This window comes from Schistocerca serialis, chromosome 7, assembly GCF_023864345.2.
Source record: "Schistocerca serialis cubense isolate TAMUIC-IGC-003099 chromosome 7, iqSchSeri2.2, whole genome shotgun sequence".
NCBI lineage: Eukaryota > Metazoa > Arthropoda > Insecta > Orthoptera > Acrididae > Schistocerca > Schistocerca serialis.
This window is the reverse complement of record NC_064644.1, coordinates 83,596,169-83,609,231: the sequence shown is the minus strand read 5'-3', so window position 1 is coordinate 83,609,231 and position 13,063 is coordinate 83,596,169. Positions and strand designations below refer to the sequence as shown.

General features: G+C 37.6%; 1 protein-coding gene across 2 annotated transcripts in view; it reads left to right on the top strand.

The window, feature by feature from the left end:
- LOC126412821 (putative protein FAM10A4) overlaps positions 1-13,063 on the top strand; it is a 191,800-nt gene that overhangs the window by 173,684 nt on the left and 5,053 nt on the right. For both annotated transcript variants that reach the window (XM_050082630.1, XM_050082631.1), the window contains exons 5-6: positions 2,329-2,553; positions 8,444-8,684. In XM_050082630.1, the coding sequence (XP_049938587.1) occupies positions 2,329-2,553; positions 8,444-8,680 (462 nt within the window). In that variant the 3' untranslated portion in view covers positions 8,681-8,684. The remainder of the gene's footprint in view (positions 1-2,328; positions 2,554-8,443; positions 8,685-13,063) is intronic.

Below are 13,063 nucleotides of genomic sequence, written 5' to 3'. Positions count from 1 at the left end.
ACACACACACACACACACACACACACACACACACACACACACACACACACACACACACACACACACACACACACTTGAAACCTACCTCACAGTTATGGAAATTGACATAGAGAGAGTTTGAAACTTCCTGTGCCCAAGCACCAGAGAATATGGGTTAAAATAAGTACTATAAACCAAAATGCAGGAATGTATTCAAAATCTAAAATCTAGCTTGGCTTGTGTAAAAGTTTGCTCTTTATTTTTCTAAGGGAAAAGTCCTATTATTTTATTGAAGAATTCATGTGTGACAAAAACTACTGTGAGCATTGTGTTGTAATATTATAATGATGTATGTAAAAGTGGTATTATTTTTATAAAAAAATCATGGTAAATCTTGACGTATCCCTTAACATAAAGCAGTTGATCTGCAAATTGTATGTAACAAGATGAATAAATTGCACTTCATATACAACAACTTCAGTTTGATCAGATATTACATTAGTTTGTGTTTCTATCTCCTGTCACTTGTTGTAAACAACTTTGAGATTACAGATTTGTTTCAGTTTATTTTTTTTAATATGATTTTTTTGTGGTTTTTATTCATGTTTATGCTGTGCTGTTTATGGTTGGCTGGTTACTCTATTAGTATTACTACCAGTAGTTCCACTGCTGGACAAATGTGAAAAACATGAACATTTGAAAAATTAGACTATAAAACATTGCCTATAATTTCCATAATGATGCAGATTGAAATAACACCAGTTTAAAAACAGTTCAATCATGTAGTAATCACTGGAAAATTCTGTCTGGAAAACATGATCTATTTGAGTATACAAGGGTTACATATAGTCCAGCCATAACTACTTACAAATCATTATCCACTTCAGTCCCATCTAAAATACCATGAATCAGCTCAAAATGTGCAGAAGTTTACAGTAACTGCAGACAAACAAGTGATGTATTTTTGACACCACTTATGAATCAGTAAGAAGACTTGCCCTACATTCACAAAGACATGAACACAAGTGGTGTGTTCTGGAATGTGACAGAGTCCTGCAGTTCAGTATACAAGCAGGCAAAGCCTAAAGAACTGTAGAACTGTTTAGAAGTACAGAAACAAATATCAATCACAATCGGATGAATTAGGCACAATTACCATTTGAGTAGAATGGAGGAAACTTCAAGCAAAACAGTGCTCAGAATTTGTTCAAGGCTTTTAGGGAGGAAATAAGTAACTCGAAACTGCATAGAGTCTACAAAATTATCTGAGACATGTATAGCGGAAGTCAAACTTCACCACTGACACACATTTATTCTCCCAGAATTTCTTTACACAAGTGAGACATTGTCACCAAGAAGCAATGTGAATTCCATCAAGGAAATAGTATGACAGACACTGAGGGAAATATACAGACCCAAAATTCTTTATAGTATCTGTAAGTGGAAATTTTCAGATGACCTGTATTCAGTTCCACTGCACAGATAAGACATTCGAAATTTATATAACATGAGTGGATTACTCACAAGTAACTGAGAGAAGTTTTCATGTCGGAAGAAAAGGATTTCACAGAAGTCACTGTTGACTGACTGCAAACTACACATGCTACATACAAACAAACAGAAGTGTGATTCTTACAAGTTCACATCCAAACATCTGATGGGGAAAGGAGTCTGAAACTAAAGAAACCCATAGGCACTAGAAAGATTATAGACCCACAGTGAGATGATGTATTTTTGGGATGATGAGAAGCAGAAGCAGACTAAAGATAATTAATGGTTCGATGTAGTCTTTAAAGGGTTAAATGAAATAATAAAAAATAACACTAAATTTTGTTCCAATCTGCCAAGTGTATATTAGAAATTGAAAAGAGAGACTTCCTTCACCACCAACAAAAAATCAACCAGATTGTGATGTCTGCAACGAACTATTTTTTTGTTGAGTGTGGTTTTTACGCCATAAAAAGAGCATCAGGTGTTTCTAGATGGCAGTTTGCACTCCATTTTAGATAATGATGCTTCCAGTGTTAAAAATGTCTGTGAAGATGCAAATCACATTCTGAATTTTTCATAGGGAGGGTTAATGTGTCTGAATTGTTAAAACAATTTCTGGCATTTGTATCGCCTAATGTGTTTGTCACTGTTTTTAGTTCTGTTTTGTTGATATTTTGTTTTTTGTAATTGAGCGGTCAGATTTAATTTTGAAAGGGCACTAATAACATGCATCCAGAATCCTAAAGCCGACAAACTGCTAGCCTCTTAGCATTTATAATGTTTTTATTTATGTGGTATAATGACAAATAAAACCTTCACTTTATAATATCATTTATACTAGAGTATTTTATTGTGCAGGCACGCAAGTTGGAGGAACATCGCCGCAAGTACGAACGCAAACGTGCTGAACGTGAACTGCAAGAGCGGCTGCGACGTGCCAAGCAAGCGCGTGAGGAGCATGCCAAAGCCTCGGCTGCATCCCAGCAGCAACAGCAGCAGCAAGGCGGTGGTGGCGGTGGCGGCTCACCTGGATTCGACTTCTATTCTCTGCTTAATGATCCTGATATTGTTGAGGCTTTCAAGGTAGGTAGATAATGCAGGAAACTAAAATGGTCTTTAGTCACACGCACCTGCTTTATTTCAGAGGTTTTTGAGCAGATGACAAGGAGAAACTACTTTCTTCTAATGGTTACTTAGTGGTAGGAACTTCAGTGTCTCCTATTGCTTAATCAATGAGTTTGTGAAAACAGTCATGTCCATTTCATTCCAGGTTGTGTTTAAACCCATTCCCTGACCCTGAAGTTTGTATATGTTGTTTGTTGTGACAAGAAGGGTATGTCCAGAAGGTACAATCTTATCAGAAGACAAGTTTATCTTAAAGATTGGAAAATTACAGAATGACAAGTTGATATTTACTTTCAAAATGTGATAGAAGAAACATGTTTCATTCTTGTAGTTCTTGAACAGTGGGATTGTGTGTAACCAGAACTACCATATGGTGGTGTTAATATGTTGTTGTTGTGGTCTTCAGTCCAGAGACTGGTTGGATGCAGCTCTCCCTGCTACTCTATTCTGTGCAAGCTTCTTCATCTCTGAGTAACTACTGCAACCTACATCCTTCTGAATCTGTGTAGTGTATTCATCGCTTGGTCTCCCACTACGATTTTTACCCTCCACACTTCCCACCATCACTAAATTGGTGATCCCTTGATGCCGCAGACTGTGTCCTACTAACCAATACCTTCTTGTAGTCAAGTTGTGCCACAAATTCCTCCTCTCCCCAATTCTATTTAATACCACCTCATTAGTTATGTGATCTACCCATCTAATGTTCAGCATTCTTCTGTAGCACCACATTTCGAAAGCTTCTATTCTATTCGTGTCTGAACTAGTTGTTGTCCACGTTTCACTTCCATACGTGGCTACACTCCATACAAATACTTTTAGAAAAGACTTCCTGACACTTAAATATATACTTGATGTTAGCAGATTTCTCTTCTTGAGAAACGCTTTTTTTTTTGCCATTTCTAGTCTAAACTGGTGTCAGCAACCAACGGCAGCTGCTGCAGATAGATGAATAATCTTTGCTGTGGTGGATGGAAAATTAATCTAACTTCTTGTGTCTCTATCCGAGAACAACCATGAAATATGCTATGTATTAAATAAAATTCAAACTATGTCCTCAAAATTAAGTTCTTTTACATCTGGTAAAAACTTTCATTACATTGAAATAATTTTTATTTGAAATGGAGATTCTTGAGAACAACTTGCAGCAGTGAAAAAGTCCTGATTCACTTCTTATGGTAGAAGGCTTATGCAAACTAAGATGATTTCTATGCATAGGCAGGGAAAGAAAAATATCATTCTATTTTATGCGGAGTTAAGGTGTTATTATTGCCAATTTTGATGTTATTTCCTTTATCATTTTTTGTTATTTTCTGCAAATTTTGGTGCTATATTTTGCCAATTTTGGCATTAGTTTCTGATGACATGATTTTCAAATACTGTATGTTTCATTTCTTCTTATTTCATTATTTTACTGTGTCGAAAATCAGAACATAGCTATCAGTTACATTATTTATTGGCATCATACAGAGCACAGGAAAAAATTGTTTTATTCTATTCCTTTTGTAGAAGAAAGATAGCCATCTGGATTGTACATTTAAACACAGAAGACAAACTGCCTTCAGCACAACAGCAGATATTTGACAGTGTCTGCACACTCTGCTGATGTGTAAAATTGCTTTTGCACTAAATTCTTCAGTGTATCTACACTGCTGGGATCAGGCATTCAAGTTTCTTGTGGCCAACTAACAAATCCTATATCATTGTAAAAGACAAAATTGAATTTCAATGTTTAATAAATATCAGTTGGCAACAGCAGTTAACTACAGTCCTGATTTTTTACATTTTTACATGGGAATGAAAATGACAAATTTTGAGACTTTTTTAAAGACTGTCATTCTTCATTTTGTCTAAGGTACACCAGATCAGTTATATGAGAAATGGCTATGTTAGTATCTTGTTCTCTCGGTTAAATTTCCGTAGACCTCCATGTTTCTGTGATGATAACTGTTTATACGACATTGAATTGGTCCTTTTGCAGAAGGATACAGTGCTATTATGCACTTTTGAACATTAATCTTTTTTCCTGTTACAATCAAGAAATTGTGTTTCTCTTAATTCCTTCTTGTATTTTTCCACATTAGTATGACGCTGAGTGATTCAGATTACACCAATCATGGCACTGGAAACTTAGAGAGGTTACTGATTTTCCTCTCAAAGTTCCTGTACATTTCACATGAATTGAATTGACACAGTTGTTCTTTAAGCAAAATTCTTTGTTCAGGCTTTTTGTTTTGTTTCTTATTCTGTATCTTGGGTCTGTCTTTCTAACCTCTTACTTCAACAGACACAAAAATCTACCAGAAACAGCAACATAAATGAACAAAGTGGTATACACATGGGCTGTACATTGCACTAATCCACACAGCAAATGATGACAGTGGTGGACAGTTGGCGTGTGGCATTGACAGAGCTCTGGTTGGAGGAAATAAGTTATGCCACATAAAGTTTCAAGCAATAAGTAATTTTAAGCAAATATGATGACACAGTAGACTACATAAATCTTCATCTACATCTGTACTCTGTGAACTGATGTGTAGAGAATCAAGCAGTGAAAAATTCAGGATGGAATAATGACAAAATTGTGAAGAGGATAGATTGCTACTCACCATATAGTCGAGGCAGCCAGGGACAGTGGTCATGTGCATGTGAATTGTGTTTGCATGATTATGTTGTCTAATTCAGGAGGCGGCCCTTTAGCCAAAGCTTACTTGTTTGACAGTCTTTGTTGTGTCTATTTGCGACTCAACATTTGCACTGTATGGTGCAGAGCAATCAATCCTTTTCATAACCTCACTATGAAGTGAATAGTAGAGGATATTTCACATGCACTGGTTGGACTAATCTTGTCTTCGGGTTTCTTCATGAGAGATATGAAAGAGGCTGTAGTATATTCCTGGATCCCTCACATACTGCTTGTTCATTCGGCATTTTGATGATGCTCTCCTGTGACTCAAACAAATCTGTGACCAGTCACGGTGATCTTCTTTGTAACTGTTCAGTATCACCCATTATTCCTATTTGGTAAAGGTCCCATACACTTCACTGATATTGTAGGATGATTCACACAAGAGTTTTGTAAGCACTCTCACTTGTACACTGATTGCATTTTCCTGGTATCCTACCAGTGAACTAACAGTTGTGGCCTGCTTTAACTACAATTGAACCTACATTTTCGTTTCATTTCATATCCCCTCATATTGTTAACACATTTGTTTGTACGTGTTGAACCAATTCCATTCGTGAATCACTGATTTTGTAGCCATGTATACGAAGTTCTTTTATTTTGTGAAGTATACAGTTTCATTTTTCTGTACATTTAGGGCAACTTGCCATTGTTTGCAGTACTTTCAAATATTTTCAAGATTTGACTTGATATTTGTGTAGCTTTTTCAGATAACTGCATCAAGTTCAAGGTTATCATTAATATTGTTTGCCAGGTCATTAACAGACAGTGTGAACATCGGGGGTCCAACACTTTTTCCTAGGGCACACTTAACTTTACTTCTGCTCCTGCAGATGGCTCTCCACTTAGGAAGTTGTCAATTCCAGTCACACGTTTTGTTTGATATATGACCATAGTTACATTAATAAGCAATGATGTGTTGCTGAGGCAAATGTTTTTGGAAGTCAAGAGATACTACATCTGTCTGACTGCCTTGTTTTGTGGATGTTGTGTGAGAAAAGTGAGTGCTTGGTTTCATATGACTGATGTTTTTGGAATCCATGCTGGTCTGTAGGAAGGAGGTCATTCTGTTTATGATCCTCATCTCATTTGAGGTCAGGATATGTTTTAAGATTGTGAAACTGATGCATGTCAAAGATATTGGACAGTAGTTTTATAGATCATTTCTGTTATTCTGATCTAAAATTTCTCCAGACTACCAGGCACACTTTTCCTTAGGTAATTCATTCAGTGTATGAATTTGGTTGGGGTATAATTAGAGGGGTCAGGATGCATATGTAAGGAGAGAATGAAACATTGGGACATTCGACATGAAAGTGGAGACAGAAAATGGATATCCAAATACAATAACCAAATGAGAAGGAGAATGTAACAGCATCAAAGCCCGAATGAAGTTTCCATATACTGTCACTTAATTGTTGTAGTTATTGTTCCTAACATTGAATCCAAGATATTCATGGATTGTTTGTGTACAATTTACACTTTTCAATGAAATTAGGACATTCTTCTCTCTCTCTCTCTCTCTCTCTCTCTCTCTCTCTCTCTCTCTCTCTCTGTGTGTGTGTGTGTGTGTGTGTGTGTGTGGGGGGGGGGGGGGGGGGGGCGTTTTGACCCTTATGAGAAACAAATGTAATGCACTGCACCTAACATATGGAAAATCTCATTATTATTTGATTATCCATTTGCCAAATGATCTCTGAAAACAGTCAAATGGCTCTGAGCACTATGGGACTTAACTTCTAAGGTCATCAGTCCCCTAGAACTTACAACTACTTTAACCTAAGAAGATCACACACATCCATGCCCGAGGCAGGATTCGAACCTGCAACCATAGTGGTCGCGCTGTTCCAGACTGTAGCGCCTAGAGCCGCTCGGCCACCCTGGCCGGCCGAAAACAGTCACATCCAATAAATATCTCAGTATGCATATGGAGCTACTGAAACTGAAATTACCACATAAAATTAATCATAGAGAAGGCAGATGCTAGGCGGAGATTAATTAGACAATTCTCAGGAAATATTATTGACCTCATGCAAAACAGATTGTGCAAAACAGTCCTACAACCCTTACTTGAGTATTTTGAGTACAGGGTGTTCTAAAAGTCTCTCCGCAGTGCCGTACGATTGTTAACCACGCTTGCCTTATGATTGTTTGCCTGCCTGGGTTACTTTCCTTCAAGTGGACTCTCCCAACATTCCACTGTTTCATTTATCTCAGTAAAAATGAATGTTCAATAAATTAAAAACTTGTATTTCACTGAGTTTCATTTCGGTATATTCACTGCGGTGTACGGCACGCACGGCTAACAATCGTATGGCACTGCGGAGAGACTTTTTGAACACCCCGTATTACTCCTCAGTCTAGGCCCCTTCCCAGGTAGGATGGAGAAAATAGAGAAGATACCAAAAATAGCAAAAGATTTCGTCATGGGATCATTTAATAATGTTAAAAGCATCATGTAGATGCTCATTCAATTCCAGTGAGAGATGCTGCAAGAGAGGCATTGTGAATCACAGTATGGTTTACTGTTACACTGGCAAGAGCATATGTTCTGCGAGAGTCAACCAGCATACTGCTTCCTTGTACATACGTTTCTTGAAATACTGTAAAAGTAAAATTCTAGGTGTTTGAATGCATACAGAAACCTACCAGTAGTTGTTCTTCTCATGCACCATTAGCATTTGGAACAGAAAAGGGGAGAGGTGGCAGTGGAATATGAAGTACCCTCATCATGTGGAGATGCAGGATGCATTATCAGTCACCCTACACTCATTAACATCTGTGAAATTTACAAATAAAAAAAATGGCACCACACAATCATTTATCAGCAGCCAAAGCTCTAGAGGTCTCACAAAGATGATGAGGTGGAAAATTGGCAGTCTAAACTGATCTTCTGACCAAATGCCATGGCTAATTTATGGTTAAATGGATTATATTGTCTCAACATAGGACTCACTGATGCACAGCAACTCCAATATATCATACTTAAAACTTCTTTGATGAAAACAAATCATTTTTAGTTGACTGAAAAATTGTACAAATCACTTATTCATTTAATAAGACACCAAAACAACACATCAGAAGCACTTGATGCAATAATCTGTGTTGTTTGAGGTTCTTTGCTGATTATTATATTTGTTAAATCCTTTCTTATCTTTTCAGGATCCTGAGTTAGCAGCAGCTTTCCGTGATATCTCAACCAATCCTGCCAACATGGTTAAGTACCAGAACAATCCAAAGGTTGTGGCTGCCATGGAGAAACTGACAGCCAAGTTTTCAGGTGCAGGCCTCGGAGGGATGGGAGGCATGCCTTTCCCCGGGGCAGGATTCCCTCCAGGTGCCGGTCCCACACCACCCCCACCACCTTCCTCCTCTGGAGACGATGTGGGTCTTGACTGAAAAGGTGGGTATAATTACAATTACGGTGTGGCAGCTTGGTGAGATTTGGGAAATTTTCATTTAGGTGCTGGTGTGAAGCATATTTCTTGCTCAAAATTCAAAAGTCAAATATTAATGTTCCTAGGGATATTTTTACTAGTAATATTCCGTCTTCAGTCACAATACTTTATTTTTTTCTATCTAAGCTTAACATGTAAAAGCTAAAACTTCATTTTTAAGGGTGGCATCAAGTTTTCTCGGTGTTAGAATTACTTCATATTATCACCTAGTAGTAAATGAAGAAAATAATTATTAGTTTTATGAGAAAAGCATCACAGCCAAGGTTTTTGAAAGGCAACTGATTTCCCATCCCATTGACATGCTAAATGGACAGTCAGAGCGTGAACATGACAGGAAAAGTCATGCTTGATATTTCGATTTATATGACAGATATGATAGATATTTGAGTTGCTATTAGCTTTTTTATAAATGTGTTCCTAGACACTATTTGCACACATAACACAACCAGTTCATCATGTTCAATTCCATGGGAATGTTTGTGTTCCATGACCATGATGTAATTCAGGACAGAAAGGAGGTCAGCATTGGTTGTAATGTCATTGGTCTTCTTTAATGCATTAGAGATCTAGATTTCAGCTGACAGTGCACCTACCAACAGTGCATTATAAGTAGCCATTTAGACTTAATGGGGAGAAAGAGAGAGGGGTGGGGGGGGAGTGGAGAGGTTGTTGACCCCTGACGTATTGATTATGGGCAGAGTCTGCACAGGGTATGGTGACTGGAGTGCAGTGACCAGTTTTTATTCAAAATGCTGGGTTAGTTCATCCATTTGTTCAGAAGGGGAGGCCAACATTGTTTGCTAGCTTTTGGCTGCTGTGATGACAGAAACGAGGCGCATGCCCTGAGGTCTTTCTCAAATCATTTTACAGAAACTATTTGGTAAAAAAATTTCATTTTTCGTTGATTACAGTTTTATATGTCAGCTTCATGATGAAGTGCCCATTTCAAGCCAGTCACGGCACAAAATATGAAAAAGTTTGCAGAGAAAAATAGAGATTGCTGTGATTTTGTGTTTGGTGCATATTATGTAGTACATAATATGTTGTAGCATATGAGATTTAACTACCACATCAAAATTTTCCTTTGTCACCAACCTTGAGAAAATTGATCTTCTGTAGCTCACTCACTTGCGATTGCAATAAAGCAAGAATGAAGGATCCATAACATCCCTCATATCTTATAAACAGTGCGAGATATCGAAATGAGATTTTGGCAAATGATAGCAAGCAAATTTTGCCCTATGGCTATTATATGAAACTTCGTTATCTACCATGTTAGTGGAATAACTTCAGACTTTTTCGATGAAAGAATATAATTCTTAAGCCACATTGACAGCTGGTCAAATGAGAAGTGCTGTGGGTTTTGGAACAACAGAATTGAAGACATTACACATTTATTTTTATACCAAGGATGTGTTTCTTCATAAGCTATTGACCTTGCTTGTCCTCAGTGCTTCATTAATAACCCACTGTTTCAGATTTCTCTCGACCTTACTTGTCCTTAGTGCTTCACTTAATAAACCACTGTGTCAGAATTCTCTGACATCTGTGGCTGTGGCTGCACAACATGTCAGTGAGGTGACATTGTGTAAACTGTGCTGTGTTTTGGCATTAGAAGCAAATTTTAACATGGCAACAAGGAAAATACAATTTTTACTCAAAAGTCACAGTTCATGACACATCTCTGAAAGCTACAAATGGTTAACAGATTCATGCTTTTGTTCTATTTTTAGTGGAATTCTTTTTAGGTACTAACCAAAGCAAAGGTGATAGTGAATCTTTTTGGATGGTCACCATGCAAGTGTGAATATTTACCAAAAATATGACCATAGTCTTCAGTTTAGAATGGCACTTCCCCTCCAGCGCTTGGCATTTCCTCTACAATGTTCCAAGCACCTGTCTGCAACCCCCATCACTACTGCTTTTCCCACAGTTTCCCCACTAACTGTGCCTCTACTGGCCACATTGTTCTGCATGCACTCTACTGGGGTATGAGTAGTTATTCTTGTTAAAACAAAAAGCAAAGGCAACGGAGATGCAGCCACAGTAATAAAAAGTTACACATACAATCTCCAGTACGTCTAATCATATGTTAATAGTATTAATAAAACAGTGGATGGCATTCAGTTGGCTGGTTGATCACAGAACTAAAAGAATGAGATATCCATGTTTTAGTTGGAGGCAGAGCTAATATTTTTAAATCGGATGATGTCAATAAGAACTTCAAACAAATGTGCCAGCATGGTAGTTGAGAAAATTTCAGTGACATTATCCATTGTAAGTACAATTTACATATGTAACAAAAAATTATTTATAACACAAATTTTCTTAGCAGTTAGTGATTCAGGGTTTAGTTGTATATTGCTGTCAAAAATAGAGGGTGTCCCAGGAGGAATAGCCAACATTCAGGGATTTGACAGGAACAATCATTCAAAGCAAAAAAGTCTGGTAAACATGGGTTTTAAAATGTATACATTAAGAGCTATGAGCACTTCACCATCTTTAATATTGTGAAACAAATCTCTCCAACTGGGGAGGAATAGGAACCAATCTATTTTGCTGTTGACCCCCCACATATGCAGTAGAAGAGATGTAGGTGCTCATGTGTAGAATGCAGTTATTCGAGCCAGCTTTCTGCTTGTTATTGTTTTCACGTGTGGTAAGCAGAGGAGAAATACATGAACTCTTGAGGACTCTTTTGGCTATTGTGCAAGATATTCTGTACATTTTTCAGTGAGTAATGTTTCATAAATACAGCAATAAAACAAATGAAAATTTCTTTTTTGTGTTGTTGTTGAGAAAAGTTGTATATCTAATGATAGCTCGTTGTTGAAGAATTCAAAATGGAACCAAAAAGTAAAAGTGTGCTCATTGAGGCATACAAATAGGAAAGATGTCTGTATAGTCTTCTAGAAACACTATACCACACAATTAGATACATCTATAAATGTTTAATTTTGAGTTTATATGTTTCATGTAAATGTGCGTATAATTTTACTTTTGAGATGTGTACATACCTCGTCAGTTAGTGAAAGTAATGGAAGTGCTTGATTTGATTGTATCATTTGTATTATATTAGCATGCTAGGAAGGATAATGTTGAGGAAACACCCACAAGAGTCGGAGTAGTTGTGCCAGCCATGACCATTGGGGGCTGTAAAAGCTGTTTCGCATTTTTGGGGTCACACTATTGTGAAATAGCTTCCCTCATTATTGTGTCAACCCATGAATCCCATTTTGAACGATTGACAAGGTGCATCCATTCTGATGAAGTTCCTAAATATTGTTCATCTTCGGGCCTAAACTACTTCATTAACAGGGAGTATATGTCTCTGTCTTCACTCCTTCTTCCCAGCCGGGGTCAAACCCAATTCCTATTCTTGGCATTATTGTCATTGTTCTGTTCTTCTCCTAACAACTAAGTCAGCACTGTCACAGCAGATGATGTGTAGATAATTGCAACCTCCATGTCTAAAACGCTGTGAAACATGGACATAGATAATCATTTGTTTATACCAACACGACATAAAATGAACACTTTTGTCCATAATTCTGTATAATCATAAAGTAATTTCAGTATAACTGCACAAAATAAACAATAGCTGCGTAATAAATATGAAGCAAGACCTCAGAAGTTTCTATATGATTAAATAGCAGTGTTACAAAAATATTAACTTTCACACTCAACAATGCAACTGACTTAAATGAGCCTGTGGTTCTGAATATCTATGCTTGGGGCACTGGTGCAGACTTACATGTTAGGGGTATCGAGTAATACGATTAATGAAAATGTTGGCAGTTCCAACCTTGTATGCTTTGAGTACTGGTACAGACTTAGATGTGTCCTGTAAAACCAGCTTAAAAGCTATGAGCACATGTTCAGAAGAAGCAGCTACCTCCATAAAATGCCTAGGAGTATGAGTACAGAGTGATGTGAAGTGGATCGTCCACAGAAATTTAATTATGAGTAAGTGGCAGATGCTAGATGAGATTCATTGGAAGAAACCTCAGGAAACGAAGTCCATCAACAAAGAAAGTGGCTTAAAAAACACTCGTTCAACCAGTGCTTGAATATTGCTCGTCAGTACGTGATCCTCGTTCACCGAGTTCCTACCCGGCTCACTGGACGGAAATCATGATGATGATGATGGGGGATGATGACGATGATGAGTATGGGATTTGTACCAGATAGGACTAATAGAGGAAATATAGAAGACCCAACCCCCCCCCCCCCCCCCCATGAACCATGGACCTTGCCATTGGTGGGGAGCCTTGCGTGCCTCAGCGATACAGATAGCCGTACCGTAGCTGCAACCACAACGGAG